Here is a 20058-nt window from a genome sequence, read left to right on the forward strand (position 1 = left end):
TGAAAGGAGAGGGAGGTACAGCCTGGTGCATGAGAGTTTATGTCCCGGGGAGATTTGTTTCACCCCTGGGGCAGTTATTACAAGACTGTTACCTTGACTATTGCCCTAGGGCACAAACACCATCATCAGCAGTGTTCCCGGGGGAGCCCACTAACAGGAGCCTCGTGCAGCATTAGATGTCAAAACACCGCGAGTTCTCTAGAGACTTTCAGTCTTGTTTTCTGGCAACGCTCATATTTAGGCAAAAAATGTCAACATGCTTTGTTCCTATTCATGGATTTAGGTGGGGCCCATGCAGAGCAATTCATATAAAGTAGGACTATCCAGCCTCTCTACACTGTTGGTCGGTGCTGGAGTTGGTGCCGAAAACTGCCAGGCACGAGTCAGGTTATTATCATCCTTTATTTATATAGCGCCAACATACTCTGTAGCGCTTTGCAAAGATTATACATCATTCCCATCAGTCCCTGCTGCTGTGGAGCTTACACTCTAAGGTCCCTATCCCATACACGTGAATCATGGTTAGTTTTACCAGGAGCCAATTTAACCTTTGCTTTTTGTTTTTGGATTGTAGGAGCCAATCACAGCCCCCGGAGGGAACCCATGCCAATATGGGGTGAATATACAAACTCTTAGCTTAATATTTACATGATGATACAAATACAGGTAAGTGCTATATTGAATCTACCTAGTGTAAATTATTCTTGAGGTCAGTATCTGTTAAATGTCTCTTTAAAATGTTTGATAGCAGGGGTTAAAAATTTTTACGAGGCCAAATCCCTGCAGCTCACTGACTCATTGACATTAATGAACATATATCCCTCTATAACATAGCAACCCCAAAGAGAGCAATGTACAGCTAGGGTTGCTGCCCTCCGACCCTGTTGAATCCAGACAGCGACATAGGAATAGGGAAGGTGATTTCAGGGGGGTGGAGCAACAGGGTCGGACTGGGGGGTGAAGGGCCCAACGGGGCTCCCGCCCCAGGGGCCCTACAGGTGCCCCCGCCAGCTGCGTCTTCTATTCCCCCTCCCCGGAGGGGCCGCCCTAACCACCCTCGCAGGGCCTCCCACCCAACGTCCTCCCCCGAGCGCGTAAATTAGGAGCGGTCGGGCAGGGGGAGTGCCGGCAAGGGTTGGGTCTGGGTGGCTGGGGCCCACTAGAGCCCACCGGGATTTTTCCCAGTCCGACCCTGTGGAGCAATGACGTTGCATGAAAACCACACTGCCTGGTTCAAAACTGGACAGGTGGTAACCCTATAAAAATGTATGCACAGGGACATAATGTTGCATTCTGGGCCCTACCCACATAGGGGATTGTGGACCACTCAGGGGGTAGTGGGTGCCAGGCCTGGACTGGCAATCTGTGGGTTCTGTAAGATGCCATAGACAGTCACTATTTATTGGGCTGCTGGGGGGCTGTTTGGGCTTCTGTGTACTTGAAATACCAGGGGCTATTTTGAATCCCAGCCCAGACCTGGTGGGTGCAGGGGTAGAGCAGAGTAATCGTGGGACCGTTCCATTCACCTTCTTAGTCATGTGATCCGTTACTGTTATTGATACGCCACTGATCATTCAATACGCTTGTTTCCCTTTACTGCCGTATATTATTCTCACCTGGCACAAACCAGTTATTACATGGGATAAATAAGTGCTGGGAAATCCATTCATAATGGTCCATATTATAGTTTAGGTTCATGAAGTAAAAGGCAATGACTTTGTATTGAAGCTGACTGTGTAGTTGGCAGAGGCAGCCCAAGAGGTTCCGCAGGTTCTACAGGCTTCACTGCAGTGGCTTGTGTGGTTGGAAGATCATCTTCCATTATCACCCCAATTAGGAACAATTCATTATCCCATAGGGCACTTAGTACCCCCAAGTCTGTCTTCCCATGGTGGTGGCTGTGCTCCTTGCTTGTACATGGTGGGTCTATGGGACTCCAATAGTCAGCATTACAAAAAGCTTCCCTACCAATGGGGGTAGGTATCAGTCATCCCTGCATAGTTACAAATCCCTGGAGGCATTTTATACTGCGTGGGAGGCAGTGATATATACAACAGCCAGTGCTAAACGGGTTCCTGCAGTACCAGGTCCTCAAACATAAGGTAGCACTTCAGGGATTCAGGCAAGTTGAAAGTCCTAACGGCTCGGAGGCGCTGGGGTCCCAGAGTGGCGCGGATCCGCTGCCGACTAAGATGCTTCAGAGAGCGAGGCTGCCGCGAGCAAGACTCTATCCAGGCAATGAACCCAACTTGGGAAGCAAGGCGTTTGGGAGGTAATCCTGTTTTCTGAAATATAAGGAACAATCACAGGTAAGAAAGCCGTACCAAGACAGGCCAGGGAATATGTCAGCATGTTCCATCATTCTACAATTATGGGTCTGTGTATCAACTGCAAGGAGGGGATCATAACTGGCTAACCCAGAACTGTTCCCCCAGCTTACATCTATAAGAATATACAGAGGCACCTTGACATTTAGTGACCAGAATGTGGGCCAGATATCAGTATACAGGTATGGGACCTGTTATCCAGAATGCAGAATGCCTGGATAAGGGATCTTTTGTAATTTGGATCTCCATACCTTAAGTCTAATAAAAAATCATTTAAACATTAAAGGAAAAAGAAAGCCAAAGTCACTTGGGGGTGCCAAAATGTTAGGCACCCCCAAGTGACTTTGACCACCTACCTTTTACCCCGGGCTGGTGCCCCTGTGAGGAGGGAACAGCACCAGCCCGGGGTAGCTGCTGGCGCTTCCTTCCTTCTGTTTCGCTGCGCGCGCATGCGCAGTAGAGTGAAAAGCCGAACTTAAACATTAAAGTCGGCTTTTCACTCTACTGCGCATGCGCCCACCGCTGGCATTCCGGAAAAGGAAGCCAGAACACGGAAACGATCCGCTCCAGGTGCCCCGGGCTGGTGCTGTTTTCTCCCAACAGGGGCACCAGCCCGGGGTACGAGGTAAGCGGTTAAAGTCACTTGGGGGTGCCTAACATTTCCCTTTAAATAAACCCAATAGGATTGTTCTGCCCCCAATAAGGGGTAATTATATCTTAGTTGGGATCAAGTACAGGTACTGTTTTATTATTACAGAGAAAAGGGAATCATTTAACCATTAAATAAACCCAATAGGGCTGTTCTGCCCCCAATAAGGGGTAATTATATCTTAGTTGGGATCAAGTACAGGTACTGTTTTATTATTACAGAGAAAAGGGAATCATTTAACCATGAAATAAACCCAATAGGGCTGTTCTGCCCCCAATAAGGGGTAATTATATCTTAGTTGGGATCAAGTACAGGTACTGTTTTATTATTACAGAGAAAAGGGAATCATTTAACCATGAAATAAACCCAATAGGGCTGTTCTGCCCCCAATAAGGGGTAATTATATCTTAGTTGGGATCAAGTACAGGTACTGTTTTATTATTACAGAGAAAAGGGAATCATTTAACCATGAAATAAACCCAATAGGGCTGTTCTGCCCCCAATAAGGGGTAATTATATCTTAGTTGGGATCAATTACAAGGCACTGTTTTATTATTACAGAGAAAAAGCAAATAACTTTTATTAGTTGATTAAAATGGAGTCTATGGGAGACGGCCTTTCCATAGCTTTCTGGATAACGGGTTCCAGATAATACCTGTACTAATCTGTATAAAGTTATAAAGGTGCAGTCTGTAACCTGGGTGCCTAGAGATAAGTGTATAGGCAAAAAGGTTAAATCTGTAACACGGATTTGTATAATCCGACCCATTCCATACCTTGTTCTTGTAGGTGATGTCCGCTCCGGCCTGCACTAAGAGCCGTATACACTCCGTTTGCCCACTGCAGGCAGCCAGATACATCGGAGTGACCCCCCAGTTATCCTGCAGGTTGACATCAGCTCCATGCTGGTTGGGTAGAATAAGAAAGTTCCGATTTACCAACCATCTGTCAGCCAATCATATGACAGCACATACAGGGAGAATATAGGAAACTGTATTTTGGACACTGTGTACTGATGGGGTATTGGAGTGTTGTCACCAAATGCTTGTTTATAGGGGTAGTTCCCCTTTAAATTAACTTAGTATATTATACTTAGAAAGTTATAGAATGGCCTATTCCTTGGAACTTTGCAATTGTTTTTTAAAATTTCCTGTTAACTGAATTATTTGCCTTTTTCCTTTGCTTCCTTCCAGCTTTGGGAAGCAGCCGAACACTATTGCTCTGTGAGGCTACAGTTTTATTGTTACTGTTACATTTTATTACCTTTCTTTTTATGCAGACCTTCTCCAATTCATATTCCCGTTATACCACTGCCTGGTTGCTAGGGTAAAAAAAACCCCCAGCAACCAGATAGCTGCTGAAATTCCAAACTGGAGAGAACCATAAAAATAAAACATGAAAACCAGTTGCTGTCTATATCATACTAAATGTTAATTTAAAGGTGAACTATCTCCTTTAATGGTCTCCTTTATTATAGGGATGGGCACCCCTTGATCCAAAGGGATCCAGAGAGTTATATATAACAGCAGCAGTTGCCTTGTCTGCTACTCTCAGCAACTGAATTAATGAAATAGAAAAATAGTATATACACGTAAATAACAATCAAAAGTTGTTCTGTTTTGTCCAATAACAATACAGCTCTTGGGCCCAGACGAAGATAATGGCCACAGCGCATGGAAGAAGATCTCCAAGGCCAATGAGGTTCCTCAAGATCTGGACGGGCCAACCTGTGCCCAGGCAAGGAACCCGTCACTAAGCAGGTTAATTGGCTCATAATGTGAGTGTTTATTGTGAGATAAGGAACATAGATTGTAAGCTCTGCCCAGGCGGGGACTAATGTAAATGGTGAACAATCTGTGTAAATTGCAGTTTAAATACACTGGCCCAGTATAAATAAAGGATTTGTATACATGCGTTGGTAAGCAGATAGGGAAAATACAACATAGAGATCATAAGAGGATAATATGATAACAGACAAACAATGTTTGTTCCACTCTATTAACCCACAGCAGCCAATCAGGGGCCCAGGTTAATTGCCTGGAGCAAACTTTGCAGTGTGATTGCTTCCTGTGCGTGGGGGGTACATGCTGGGGCAGAATTAACTCAATGAGAAGTCGACCCACCTGTATAAGTAAAAGGGCACAGTCTGGGAACAAACCAATGGCAGCATGGAGCGGGGTCCCGCCGTGCTTACAGCAGCTGTTTACGTTGGCCCCGTAGTGCAGCAATAACTCCATGGCAAGGCGTTGGCCTTTATATGCAGCCCAGTACAGCGGTGTTTTTCCATAATAATCTTTCCTGTCAACCAGCTCCTTGTCTGAAATGCCCAGGGGGAGAAACCTGTGGTTAGTGGCGCACCGGAGACATGGAAGGAATGGAAAACTTACAGGAAAAAACATGTGTTTTCCTAAGTCCCCTGAGCCATCATTACAGCACATACATGTAGGGTTGGGTGTTCTGCCAGGCATAAAGCATGACTTATTCCTATATAATATATATATTTAGCTACATGGTTAGCTGCTATCCATCAGACTCATGCCCCAATAATGTTTTGCACCTTTCTTATGGCACACAGCAATAACTAGGCCCCTTGCGCAGATTGGTGCAACAGACCTGCTATTGGCACTTGTGGATATGGCCCAGGCCCAATGTGCAAAGTCTACTCCTAGTCCAATCAGCTCCACCCTTTTTTCCACCAACATATGTCTCCTCCATAGCTTTCTGCACACACATATTGGCCCTCAAGGGCTCAACAGCTCATTGCAGTAGAATCAGGTATATTGGGGAGATCCGCTCACTTTCTATATATCGGCATTCAGGCAAACGTGGCACACAAAGTGGAACACCAACCTGTGGTGCTGAGTAGCACGCGCAGCTTCTCCACGTTCCCTCTGCTGGCCTCATAGTGTATGTCTGTCCACTTGTAGTTGTAACTGGGGGCCACTTGATAATGTCTCACCTGGGTCTTGGTGCAGGGAGACCTCGACAGGGAGCTGATGTAGAAACCCATCTGTCTCAGGGAGATAGACACTCACGGCGTGACATCTGGTGAGGGAATGAATGGAGTAGAGAGTAGCTGGACAGCACCAAACATAAGTCACATACATCCAGGGTTGGACTGGCACTAGGATCTCCAGACAAAGACAGAACCCAGCACCCTTTCTTATTTCTAAATTTCCCACAGGCCCATATACCTATGGCTGCTATCAGGGGGTACTGGGGGTACTCTAGTCAGGGGCCCCGTGGCACACAGGGTAAAGGTTACACTGGGCCCTGGATATCAGGCTCTGGCAGGCCCAAGAAGTCCCAGTCTGACACCAAATACACCAGGTAGGTAGTTCCTACATGTGGTCCAACTAGGGATGAACTAAGTCCATTAAATTGCTTTGTACAAATACCAAAAAAGCAAACGGAGACATAACCTCATATGTACACACATTGGAGTTACCAAAGTCTGACATACCAGCCCCTTAAGGGCAGATTTACATAGGGCAGAAGGGGCATTTGCCTGGGCCCCAGCATTCACAAGATGAAGTCATTGCTATACAATCTACTCTATTTCCAAGCAGCATGGCAGCTCCCAAAGGAACATTTTATATTTCCTTATATAAACCGACATTTAGAGGTATATTGGTTTTTTTTATATTCAGCTAATACTACTCCCAGCATCCCCTGAAGCTGCGGAGCTATTACCAGAGGGGTAGGGTTGCTTACTGACCTTGCTGAATTACCCAACATCCATCCGCATATAACCAGGAGCAGGCTGGCCCTGTAATCGTGATTAATTGCTCCCAAGCTGTTGTGGGTTTGCTGATTTGTGCCTGTAGGAAATGCCAAGCTACACAGCACATTGCTACTGCGCCATATGGCACCATCAGGACTCCATGGGAAGCCAAACTGCCACTTGATGTATCCTACTCTAAGCTTGTGTAGTTTGTGCTGCCCTAGGGCATTATGGGAGATGGCTCCCTTTGGCATTTGGGAAATATGCCATATAAATATTATCCCCCCTTCTAGCTCCAGATCTCTTGCATTTCAGCACTGCGCTTAATTGTGAACCTTGCAAGGTAATCATACCAGAGAGAGTGACTGGAACTATAAAAATATAGTATTTTTGCTGCTCTAGGCCCAGGCCTCTTTGCCCTTAAGGGAGAAGACACACAGAGCTACTAGTAGCAGCTACTTTTCACGGCTACAAAAAAGACAATGCTGATCCTTTACTGATAATTGTAACGTGTGTTTTAGCAGAGGCAATTCTAATTATTGTCTATGGCAGGGGATTTTCTGGAGTTTAGTAGCTGTGAAAAAGTAGCAGCTACTAGTAGCCCAGTGTGTCTTCACCCTTAGAATGAAGACACATGGAGCTACTAGTAGCAGCTACTTGTCATGGCTACTAAACTCCAGAAAATCCCCTGCCATAGACAATACAGAGAATTGCCTCTGCTAAAACACACATAGAGACAATTATCAGTAAATGATCAGCATTGTCTTTTTTTGTAGCCGTGAAAAGTAGCTGCTACTAGTAGCTCTGTGTGTCTTCAACCTTAAGGTGCATCCCACACCTACAGTTAGGTACAGCCTTGGGGTAGAGGAGTTACAACAAACAGATGGAGGATCTAGTCCTGATCTAGGGGCCCAAGGAGGAAAGTGGGCCTGGTGGGGATTTTATACACGGTTTTGTGGATAGGGGGATGCTTGTGGGAGTTTGGGGCAGACCTTGACTAGAATTCAAAAGTGGCCCTGACATTGCAAGTACACAGAGGCCCAAACAGCCCCCCCCCCCAGCCCAATAAATAGTGACTGTCTATGGCATCTTACAGCAGCCCCTCTGGCATTTGCCATAATACACACATTGCCAGTCTGGGCCCGTGAGGGGTTCCCTGATCTCTTATTCAGAATAAACTTTGTAGTAGAGGTAAAAATGCCAAAGGCATACACTGTGCAATAACTGATATATTTAGTATTTACACAAGAGCTATCCAACCAGCAGCCCTTACACCATAATGAGATGTAGGGTCACAATTTGGAAAGGTTGGTCTCATATGTGTATTTATAGACTGTCAAGACTTTTATATGGCCCTGTGTAACAGAAACGGTCTAGAGTGCCTAATATTGCTATTTGGGCCCCCAGAGGCGGAGAGCCCCCACATGGCTGCCCTGCAGGCTGAACAGGTTCCATGGGCTGGTAAGCAAAATGGGTAGGGCACCAATCAGAGAGAAACTCCATTCAGGAGCACCCTGGCAAAAAGGGAAAATATTCAATTGGCAATTATGAAACTAATTTTGTTCAAGAGGCAATTTGCCTTCAGTTATGGAATGTAAACTTTGTACTGGTTTCTACAACCACAGGCCATAGCAACCACACATCTGTATGAATATCAGCCTGAAGGATGAATAGGGCTGAAAGATAAACAATAAAAAAGCATCACACTAAAAATCCAGGTTGCTGCAGCCACTCACCCTAGCAACCAGGCAGAATTTCATTTCTTGGGCTGTTTCAGAGCTGTTTTCGCCAATGTTTACATTGTAGCCTATGACTTTCCTCCTCACATCCCTAGACTGTATTGATGCACAAACTATTCTTGTTGCGCTCCATCCCCCAACAGGCACAGCTGAACTACAACTTTATGGGGTGCTGAATATGCATTTCAGGCCCTTCCTGCCCCAAAATTGCACCAGTTGCCATACCCTGACCAGTACTTACCATACTAAGGCTCTGTCCTGCTTGGGCACGGCCATTCTCAGGTGCCAGGCTGTGGCTTAGCTCCTCTCTGGGGCAACTGGCTCTTGCAGCCTTGCAGCCATGGAACTGAGCTTAGAGGCGTCTCTTATTGTTCTGTCGCTGGCGGCATTACTGGCAGTGCTGGGGGCACTTATACACGTTCCCTGGCCTCCCCCCTGCACACAGGCTATGGGGCATAGCTAGGGACTGGCCCAGGGCATAGCTACTGTGCTGCACCCATCCGCCACTATGCAAGGTGTAAGGGGTACCCACTGCTAATGGGCAAGGGGGGCACACACACTGGGCTATGGGCAAGGGGGGCACACACACTGGGCTATGGGCAAGGGGGGCACACACACTGGGCTAACACAAAGCAGCCGCCCCTATGTACGGTGTAAGGGGGACCCGCTGATATTGGGCAAGGGGGGCACACACACTGGGCTAACACAAAGCAGCCGCCCCTATGTACGGTGTAAGGGGGACACGCTGATATTGGGCAAGGGGGGCACACACACTGGGCTAACACAAAGCAGCCGCCCCTATGTACGGTGTAAGGGGGACACGCTGATATTGGGCAAGGGGGGCACACAGACTGGGCAATGGGCAAGGGGGGCACACAGACTGGGCTATGGGCAATTGGGGCACAAAGACAGGGCTAACACAAAGCAGCCGCCCCTATGTAAGGTGTAAAGGAGACCCGCTGATATTGGGCAAGGGGGGCACACAGACTGGGCAATGGGCAAGGGGGGCACATATACTGGGCTAATACAAAGCAGCCGCCCCTATGTAAGGTGTAAAGGAGACCCGCTGATATTGGGCAAGGGGGGCACATAGACTGGGCTAATACAAAGCAGCCGCCCCTATGTAAGGTGTAAGGGGTACCCACTGCTATTGGGCAAGGGGGGCACACAGACTGGGCAATGGGCAAGGGGGGCACACAGATTGGGCTATGGGCAATTGGGGCACAAAGACTGGCCTATGGGCAACTGGGGCACAAAGACTGGGCTATGGGCAATTGGGGCACAAAGACTGGCCTATGGGCAATTGGGGCACAAAGACTGGTCTATGGGCAACTGGGGCACAAAGACTGGGCTAACACAAAGCAGCCGCCCATGTAATGTGTAAAGGGGACCCGCTGCTAATGGGCAAGGGGGGCACACAGACTGGGCTATGGGCAAGTGGCACACAGACTGGGCTAATACAAAGCAGCCGCCCCTACTGCCCTTACCCTGCCCATAGTACCTCCCAGGCTGGCTCTCCGGGAGACATTTGGATAGAGAACACGGCAGGGAATCCGGTTAGTCCTCCTGGTCCGGTTCGGACGGTGCCGCCAGCCCCACACTGTCCCCTCGCCTCCCCCTTGTGCCTTGGGCGCAGTCCGTAGCCGCTCTCCGGGGTGCTGACAACAGCGCTTACTGCGCCTGCGCCTCCCACTCCGCACTGACTGCCTGACGGGATGCAGCCCTGGCACCTAATGGGCTGAGGGGCATCGCTGTGCGTCTCTCCGGCTCCCTGGCACTGCGGTGTAATGGCACCCATGGTTACACGAACTCACACCGGGGCTTAGCAACGTCACAAGCCAACCGTATTATTCCCAATAGAACTACATCTCCCAGCATGCACGGCTGGCTAACGATACAGGAACTTGTTAGTGATGGTCAGAGGCGGCAACTGGACTGGGTTTATATACTGGCTTTATACAGCCAATCCCACCCAGGGTTATAGCAACAGGGGAAACATACAGGGGAGGCCTGCAGTGAGCCAAAGTCTATATATATATATATATATATATATATATAAGAGGCAAATAGGGATCTCCCCTCACAGTTTGTGGAACCCTGACACAGTGTAGCTAATGTAACTCTGTTAGATATATAGATACATGTGATCATATACTAACTGCCAGTGTTGGGGGGGGGGGGGGCCACTTATTGTGTAACTGTACATAGATATCAGTATGTAAATCACAGATGTCAAGGTGTTGTTGAACTACAACTTTTATAGTTACATTGGGTTAAAACATAGATGCTTAGGCCAACAAAGAGGTACTAAATAAGAAGGGGTGTTTTATTTACAAGTAAAGGTGAACCCCTCCTTTTGGCACCTTCCTGTCGGGTAGGCAAATATGTACCTGCTGGAACAGGAGCCCATGTAACCTCAGATCCTGGCAGCCTAGTCATACTAATGAGAGCTGATGTGTTCCCCATCCATCCTGTGCCCCATGCAGAGGGGAGACTAGTCTGGTACCCATGTGGCTAGTATCCATCAGACTGCACTAGTCATTGGCTAAGGGGGTTGCTGACCCATACAGACAGGCAGACAAAGCCTGGACTGGCAATCTGTGGGTTCTGGCAAATGCCAGAGGGGCTGCTGTGAGATGCCATAGGCACTATTTATTGGGCTGGGGGGGCTGTTTGTGCCTCTGGGTACTGGGAATGCCAGGGGGGCTGTAAGATGCCATAGACAGTCACTATTTATTGGGCTGGGGGGGGGGCTGTTTGGGCCTCTGGGTACTTGAAATGCCAGGGGCTATTTTGAATCCCGGTCCAGGCATAAGGCAGACTTTGCTTGCAGTGCCACAACCTGCGTTTCCTATGTTACATCATGGAGAAAGGACAAAGTGCTGCTACTCCCGGCCCAGACAAGCCATAAAGTGATACTGACAGTAAAAAAACTACTCAATTTTAATGTACATTAATATTTAGCTATAGATCATGTTGACCATTTTCACCAATAGGGCTAAAGCCCACGGGAGATTTTCATCAGATTTTGTGGGTCAGATTTGATCTGATCTTGTCTTGCAACAGCATGCAACAGATGTTTTTATCAGTCCCATTATATTTTAACCCATTCAACACCATCCCACAACATCTCCCGTGAAGTTTAGCCAATAGATTTGCTTTTGTAATTGTTACTTGAAGTCCCTAAACCTGACTGTTTTGCCAACCCGACTGTCCCTTCTCAGCCTGTCAGTTTCAAAGGTGACCAACTACTGCTACACAAATATGGCCGCCCCCTCATAGGGGAACACGGGGGATCAGACAGGGAATGTAAAAACATCAGGCAAATACTTTTATGGCTAAATTATAAATAGTATGCCAAGGCAATGTATAAAAGAGGTCAGTGACTTTAATGACTTTATTTATAATAATAATTTATATAAAATGTATTTATGAAAGTATAATGTTTTAATTTAAACATGTTTAAGGGTCTGTTTTTGGGCTTGTAGATCAGTAGTGTTGGTGAAACCATGACTTGAAGACCAGTAGCCCATGAGTCCATATCATATGCAGGAGGTTTCCCCCTTTCCATCGCTGGCAGTAAATGAGTTTGGCTCAGGGAAGGAGCGGGGGCCCCCAAGTTGATACCTTGTCCCTGTCACTGCTATAGTAAGGAGATGAGAGTTACAAGGTACATTAAGAAAGAAGTACATTTTGCAATGGAGCTTTCCCTCTAAAGGGCTCTCAGTGACTGACTTTGATTGTAGTTATAGGAAGTGACCAGCAGGTGGCGCTGGTGTTACAAAAGTCATTTTATGGGCAGTTAATAATAAAAGAAAAATATGTCAAATGCAAAAGTGCTTGGAAAAGCACCCTAAGCAATCTTACATTCATTTTTTCAAGGCTTACGTAGCCTTCCATCTGCTTTCCAGTCACTGGGTGTTGACGACCCTGACAACCAGAGAGCATTTCACTATAGACCAGAGAAGTCAGATTAATGTGTATATCATGCCAAAACGCAATGTACTGGATTAAAGGGACATTTTAATCTGATGTTATTATGTGAATTACTTATGGGCTCATGATTATGAAAATATTAACCCTAATCGTATTGCCCTGGCACCGGATAATGAGCCCCAAGGAAAACCAAGGTTTATTAAGGACAGAACTGAAGAATACATTGACCTGATGTGTTATCCAATTTATTTATTAACACTTTTCTGACTGTCGGGAAAATATTTCATTTGGGAACCAGTGGGGTAACCGCCATACAGCAGCGGGGGCAGGGGCATTGTGGGATTCGCTGCAGGGTTCCCTATTCGCTTTCTACTTATTGTGCCATGTTAAAAGTGCAGGCTAAGGGGGTTATGTAATAAAAAACACTACATTTGCCCAGGAGCAGTAACCCATAGCAACCAATCAACACATAGCAATGACTGGTTACCTGTTTAAAAGCAAACATCTTATAACCTTTTATTACATACGGGAGTAGGTGACTAATAGTTTGTTAGCACTTTTAAGGATTTTCATTTCCTGGTGCTACTTGCCCTTTAAGATGTCCATACATGTAGCAATATTTTGGAGCAGGCTTTGCCCTATCGCGTGACAGTTGTGTGTGTGTGGCCCCTTGAGGGGCAGTATCATTGGGCGTCATGTGATGCCTTCAGGTTGTAGCTAGTCTGTTGGTGATGTGTGTGGCAAGGGCTGCCCCCCACTTCCATTGATGCCCAGTAGCCCCCCCCCCCATGTGTCTGCCCAAACTGAACAATATCATAATGATCAACTTCATATGGGGCCGGACAAGCCCCAGATTCACATTTGCCAGGGTCAATGAGAAAGATGAGTGGCGCCCAACAGAAGCTCCATTGGCTGAATGGGATGTTCCACAAGGTTTATATAATGTATGACTTCCCCCCAAACACTGACCAGCGGCTCCACAGGCTTCTCTGTATGTCACTGCGGTGTTATTTCTCAGTGGCATCCAATGTGGCGTGTTGGCTAACTGGCCCTCTATAATGCACTTGTACAGTTTTGGTCCCCAACCATGGGCCGAGGCATAAAGAACTGGGTTTGTGGCCCTGTTTGTGTAGTTATTTGCCTTCTGACTTTGAAATGGGGGTCACTGACCCCGGCAGCCAAAAAACCATTGCTCTGTGAGGCTACAATTTTATTGTTATTATTACTTATCTCACTTCTCTTTAGTCATAATTGGTTTCCCCCCATTGCCCTTACTTTAAAGATACATTCATTTCCCCCCCCATGTATGTGTCGAGTTTCAGAATGGCCCTGGTGTTTCAGGCACTAAAGCCCAGGCTCCAGCACAGGCCCAGTATAAAGCCCAGGCTCCAGCACAGGCCCAGTATAAAGCCCAGGCTCCAGCACAGGCCCAGTATAAAGCCCAGGCTCCAGCACAGGCCCAGTATAAAGCCCAGGCTCCAGCACAGGCCCAGTATAAAGCCCAGGCTCCAGCACAGGCCCAGTATAAAGCCCAGGCTCCAGCACAGGCCCAGTATAAAGCCCAGGCTCCAGCACAGGCCCAGTATAAAGCCCAGGCTCCCAGCACAGGCCCAGTATAAAGCCCAGGCTCCCAGCACAGGCCCAGTATAAAGCCCAGGCTCCCAGCACAGGCCCAGTATAAAGCCCAGGCTCCCAGCACAGGCCCAGTATAAAGCCCAGGCTCCCAGCACAGGCCCAGTATAAAGCCCAGGCTCCCAGCACAGGCCCAGTATAAAGCCCAGGCTCCCAGCACGGGCCCAGTACAAAGCAGAGGCCAATAGCAGCCTATTTCCATGCCCATACTTCTCACCCCATTTGTGCTCTGCTTTTTGGCTGCTTTCTGTTGCTGTTGTCCAGCTCCCTTGTTCTATCACCTTGTGCCCTGCGTCCATGGTTCCCCATATCTCCATTCTCCTTCTAGCCCCCCCCCCCCCGAGGGGCCTGGCACACAGGGACTCCTACCTGGCTCAGCCCACATCTACCTACGTTCCCCACTCCCTGCCTGAAACCCCAAGTAGGAGAGTGGATGAGATTGGATAGAGATTTATTTGTGACTATAGATGAAGCAGAACCCATGGCCCAGACCCCTTCCTTGTCCCTCCACACTCAAATTCAGGGTGATTAAAGGGTACATTTGCTTAGAGCCTGAAAGAAGTAAAGAGTATCAAGGGGTGCAAAAGTACCCCCTTTGGTGCCCATTCAAAGAACACTTCTTTCTGGAACAGCCCTGTCCTTACTGTTTGCCCTATGGCCATAGTTATGGTGGCCATACAAGATTCACTTGTTTGGCGAGGTCGCCAAGTGAGCTGATCTTCTCCTGATATGTCCGCTTAAAGTTGGACCAATGAATGAATTACAATGGTGGGCATAGGCACTGTTGGATCGGGGAACGCATTAACAAGACAATGTGGTCCCCAATCGAGATATGGACAATTTTGGGCGAGACCTCGGTGGGTAGGCCCATTGGGGGGCCCCATACACAGGCAGATAAACTGTTCTAAAGTACCCGAAGCTAAAATCTGCCTGTTTATGGCCTCCTTTACTCCACTGCACCAAGTATTAGACAGGGGGCTCATTTATAAACACTGGGCAATTTGCACCTAACCCATAACCCATAGCAACGAACCAGAGATTCGTTTTGAATTAGCTGATTGGTTGCTAATGATAACTGCCCAGGAGCAAATTTGCCCAGTGTTTATAAATGAGCCCCACCTGTTACCACAATAACCCAAAGTTACAGCAGAACATAACACCATGGAAACGTCTGTAGACATATTAAAGTTTATTAAGTAATCTGTGAAAGAACTACTTTTTCTCATTAAAATTATTTCTCCTAGTTATTTTTTTTTTTTTTACATTCATGTTTTCTTTTTTTTAATTTCACAGATCTGTACCTTTCTGAGCATTGCCTATAGATTGTTATTAGACTATTCCTTAAGATATTCCTTGGGGCGGGGGGAATTTCTTTTTATTCGGGTTAGTCCGACGGTGAATTTCCAATTCCTTAAGGAATAAAACATGGGGGTCCTGCGCCCGAACGTCGAGGGGAAATAGAAAAGGCGGCGGTTGCCCAGAGTAGCCCGTGGTCTTTGAAAATAAATTACAGTTCTCCTTTAGTATTTAAATATCTTCTTTCATTACTACCATATTTACAGGTCCAGTTGAAAGCAGCAAACAAGCCACAAGACGTGGGGTTCTACAGAGGGGGGGGGGCAGCGTCGCCCTATAACATAAAGAGAGTTTCTAACAGTGCTAAATTAGACTCGTCCGTTAGGCTAATAAATAGGCGGCTAGCTCGGTTTAGTGCAGCGGTGGAAGATGCATTGAGCGAGAATGGACCCAACGGTGCTGGTGGAGACGATCGTTCCGTGGTTCCTACAGTTTCCCACCAGCTTGGCTCATAGCGTTGGTTGAATGAAGGGAATGAAGGAAACAGGGTAAGGGGTCCATACAAAGCAACATGATTGGAACGTCGCTCGTTTTGCACTATTACGAATGAAAATGATGGAGAGAAGGAGGTCGGGCCTATCCTCAGTATCCCTGTCCTACAGCGAGTTAGTTACTGGTCAGTGTGAGGGTTCAGCAAGCACACAGAGACACGACATAACGACGGGACAGTCAAATGAAGACAGAAGATCACACGTAGCATCTACAGTGCCCATACTTATAGCTGATTGGCAGCAGAGACAGTCTAGAACACTCTAGAACCCTCAGGGAGCCGATTCGGTGACTTCATTAGATTGGCAGCGCACGCTGCGCCGCTTCTTCAGCCAGTCAGGTGACCCCCACCCAGCATTGTCCCAAACTGCGTCCCACTGTGCAGGGTACAAAGGGGATACATAGACTTGGCACGTGGGAAGATATCGCTATCCTGGCCATGTCCAACATCCAGAACAACTACACTATCCCATTCCTGGGACTTAAAAACCAAAAAACCAAAAAAAGTTAATCGTGTTCATTAAAAAAAAAAAAAAAGTATAAAAAATATTTTCTGTTTCACGAACAATCGCCTTCTGTGTGCGCTTCCGCCATCAGCGTATTGTCAGCTCAGCCGCGCCAGTGTGGTGACATCTGGGGGGCGGCGAGGCCGTCGGGCGGAGAGCTCTGTGCAAGGGTCTGTTTGGCCACAAATATACAAGTCTTTGAGTCTTGGTCACAAGTCAGTTACTTTATTCTCCACGGCGGCAGCGATCTGCTGGAGTCTGTAGCCCAACTGCATCTTCTGGGCCGTCGGGTCCTCTTCCAGTGCTTCTATAATCTGCCGGGGGGGGGGGGGATAATGGTTAGAAATGGAAATAAATCTGGGAATGGAAATAGTTCCGGATACTCGGCAGTTATGGGGAGTGATATATATTCCCTTCAGTCTGTAGAACTATAAACGGAAGGCAACTGTCTATTTACCTGGATTGTTTTGTGTTTGTATCTTTATTATTTGCAATAAGAATAAACTGTTCCACCCTAAGGGAAGAATATCTACACTTCCCACTGACCCCCAATGGAACCACGTCAGCCAATCATAAGGAACTTACCTGATCATAGTATTTATTGATATACTTGTAGAGTTCGTGTAGAGCCACCAAAGAATTGAGTTCCCCTGAGCAATTCTACAAGGAAAAACAGTGTTCATAAGTCACAAGGCACAGGGTTTCTCACAGGAACATACAAGCAGCCTCATTGGCTCCTGATATACTGACCCTAATGGGTGTGAATGTGATAGGGACGTTAGACTGGGGCTTAGGGATGTGAATCTCCATGTACAAAGTATGGGTTTGGAAGAACCTGATTGGTCCCTGACCTCAACCCAACAGAACCCCTGTGGGATATACTGGAATGCCAACTGTGAGCTTTGGTATGAATGGAAGCAAATCCCACTATGTTCCAGCACCTACTGGAACCCTTCCCAGAGGACTAGGGGCTGTGAGGGGAGGGAGGAGCAACTTCATATTAATCCCCTTAGCGTGGGAATAAGAGGGGGCTGCTGTAAGATTCCATAGACACTCACTATTTATTGGACTGGGGGCTGTTTGGGCCTCTGGGTACTGGAAATGCCAGGGGCTATTTTGAATCCCAACCTAGGCCTGTTGGACATAATAAGTGTAATGGTATTTTAAACCTCCTGATAAACATGATAATCAGACCCCAAATAGTCTGTGACTGTAGGACTGTATCTGCCCCTTGGCCGGTCCCTACACACAGGTTTAATGAGATTGTCACTCACCCTGGAAAGTTCCGCTAGTGCTGAATTCATCTCCTGGTCACTGGCGGAGATGGTTTGCCGGATATCCGAATAGTACCTACAGGGCGAGGAACAAAAACCGCACACAGATCAGTGACTCTTCTTGTCATGAGAAAGCCCTACAGCGGGGCAATTCATTATTGGCTGCCGTCTTACCTCTCTACCATCTGCTTGTACCGTGGGATGTCTCTGGCATACAGCAACTTGTTTATGGGGGAATCCTAGAGGAAAAAATGAAAGTCATCAGTACTTGGTTACATGGGTATTTCAGTATACAGGTATGGGATCTGTTATCCAGAAACAAATTATCCAGAAAGTTTCAAATTATGGGAAAGCCATGTCCCATAGACTCCATTATAAGCAAATAATTCTAATTTTTAAAAATGATTCCCTTTTCTCTGTACCTCTCTGTACTTGATCCCAACTAAGATATAATTACCCCTTATTGGGGGCAGAACAGCCCTATTGGGTTTATTTAATGGTTAAATGATTCCCTTTTCTCTGTAATAATAAAACAGTACCTGTACTTGATCCCAACTAAGATATAATTACCCCTTATTGGGGCAGAACAGCCCTATTGGGTTTATTTAATGGTTAAATGATTCCCTTTTCTCTGTAATAATAAAACAGTACCTGTACTTGATCCCAACTAAGATATAATTACCCCTTATTGGGGCAGAACAGCCCTATTGGGTTTATTTAATGGTTAAATGATTCCCTTTTCTCTGTAATAATAAAACAGTACCTGTACTTGATCCCAACTAAGATATAATTACCCCTTATTGGGGGCAGAACAGCCCTGTTTGACCAAAGGTATAGAGTATTCTGGATAACAGGTCCCATAACTGTAATACACTGATCAAAATAACAATTGAATCATTAGGAAAAACCTCCAAGCCTCACTTTCTGGGCCCTACCAACTGTATAATAATAACAAATGTGCAGTGCCCATGCCTGGGTTATTTTCATATTTTATTTCCATGATTAAGCAGATAAGCCAATAGAAAAGCTTGGCCCATTTGTCACCAGCACCAGTTGGAACCTCCACCCCAAGTAAATGAATCTACTCTGCCCTTAGTGTCTAACAACTGTCTGTACATGGGCTAGTCTCTTTCACATAGACTGGTCTTGGGCCTAAATGATTGCCTGATTGCCTGATTTCTGGGGATTGGAAAAGCAGGGTGAAGGAGCCATGGCCACTAGGGGGAGCTCTTGCTTCATGAAGTGCTTTTGCAGGCCATTGACTTGGAGAAAACCTCCAGAGGCCCCTTAGTTGGGTCAATGAGACAGAGTGAAGCCCAAGAGAATTACTGGAGGGCTGCAGGATGGACATCCCTAAGGTATAACAATATCCATTGCACAATGTCCTTTGTACTATTCTCACAGCACAAGGGGCACCAAGTTGAGCGCAACTGAAATATAACTGGTTATGCAGAATTAACTCTCTCCTTACCCTTCCTAACTTGTGATCAGCGATAGTGCAAGAATCCATGAAGGTTTGTGCAATGACCGACAGCACGGCGTCCACGTTGTCCGATGTCTGCACGTCGCATACAAACTGGGGGTTTTTGATGATGTTGATCCAAAACCTCAATGGCAAACTGCAAACAAAAGAGACAACACATAAGAATTACACACAAATCTACTGGTTCCTATATAACTGCATTGAGTGCCTGGATCTAGAAGAGTCCTGATTAGAATCTAGAGTCCAGCTTGTTCTGCCATTTTCCCCTTGTAAACAGGTCACATGACCAGTGCTGAGGTTCCTGGGGACCTGCCTATTGCAGCCCACAAGGAGCCGCCATCTTGTAGCTGAACAGTTCTGGGGCACCAAAGCTTCCATGTAGCATTTACCTGTTTGTTTTCCATATGTGGATGGTCTCTGGGTCGTTGATACCATGGCTGATGGCCTGCTCATCCAATAGATCGAAGAAATACTTGACAGCGAGGGGAACGGGCCGGCTGGTGCTGAGTATCACCTGGAAAAGGTCGTCCACAAACTTCTGTAGAGTCCCCTGAGAAACAGCAGAAATCATGGAAATAAATATTAATGTGTGATACCAGAGGGCACTTTGCGGTGTTTGGACCTGGGCAGTCCAGCAGATGGCGCTCCAACAAATGGCAAAGTACATTATAGTGGCCAAAAATAGAGACAACAAGTGAAACCCAAATTCCTACCTACTTTCTAAAGCCCCCATTTGGCAAAACAAATTCACTCTATGGTACATCATGGACATTGTTCTATTTATCTTTATTTCTTCATTAAAGTTATTTTTAGATGCTCATCCCCATTAACCAGAGTAGATTACGAGGGCATAGTATGCACAGAGCATTCCCTCGCTTCCTATCTGAATTTACACATCTGAGAGAGCTGCCACGTTGCTTGCCTAGGATTGGGCATTCCCTGT

At 46.7% G+C, this 20058-nt stretch overlaps 2 protein-coding genes across 3 annotated transcripts in view; both read right to left on the bottom strand.

Moving 5' to 3' along the window:
- Positions 1–383: 383 nt before the first annotated feature.
- LOC100498424 (serine/threonine-protein phosphatase 6 regulatory ankyrin repeat subunit B) lies at positions 384–10196 on the bottom strand. Its single transcript, XM_002938393.5, has 5 exons — positions 8681–10196; positions 5827–6021; positions 5100–5293; positions 3753–3881; positions 384–2285 (listed from the first exon to the last, which is right to left on the bottom strand). Exons 2-5 carry the CDS (start codon positions 5984–5986, stop codon positions 2064–2066), a joined length of 705 nt encoding a protein of 234 aa, XP_002938439.1. The 5' UTR covers positions 5987–6021; positions 8681–10196; the 3' UTR covers positions 384–2063.
- A 4985-nt stretch (positions 10197–15181) lies between these two features.
- Positions 15182–20058, bottom strand: part of plxnb1 (plexin B1) — a 112234-nt gene continuing 107357 nt past the window's right edge. For both annotated transcript variants that reach the window (XM_012961699.3, XM_031901190.1), the window contains 6 exons: positions 19505–19665; positions 19104–19251; positions 17807–17871; positions 17633–17708; positions 16944–17018; positions 15182–16672 (listed from right to left, as the gene is read on the bottom strand). In XM_012961699.3, the coding sequence (XP_012817153.2) occupies positions 16568–16672; positions 16944–17018; positions 17633–17708; positions 17807–17871; positions 19104–19251; positions 19505–19665 (630 nt within the window). In that variant the 3' untranslated portion in view covers positions 15182–16567. The remainder of the gene's footprint in view (positions 16673–16943; positions 17019–17632; positions 17709–17806; positions 17872–19103; positions 19252–19504; positions 19666–20058) is intronic.

Source organism: Xenopus tropicalis, chromosome 4 (assembly GCF_000004195.4).
Source record: "Xenopus tropicalis strain Nigerian chromosome 4, UCB_Xtro_10.0, whole genome shotgun sequence".
Lineage (NCBI taxonomy): Eukaryota > Metazoa > Chordata > Amphibia > Anura > Pipidae > Xenopus > Xenopus tropicalis.

What these genes read in the sequence shown, in the direction of transcription:
- LOC100498424 (XM_002938393.5), bottom strand. Translation starts at nt 5,986, where the DNA reads ATGGGTTTCTACATCAGCTCCCTGTCGAGGTCTCCCTGCACCAAGACC. An exon ending in CGTGCTACTCAGCACCACAG is followed by an intron (nt 5,294 to 5,826) that starts GTTGGTGTTCCA and finishes TGGGCATTTCAG; the next exon opens with ACAAGGAGCTGGTTGACAGG. An exon ending in GTGCCCTTTTACTTATACAG is followed by an intron (nt 3,882 to 5,099) that starts GTGGGTCGACTT and finishes CTACCCAACCAG; the next exon opens with CATGGAGCTGATGTCAACCT.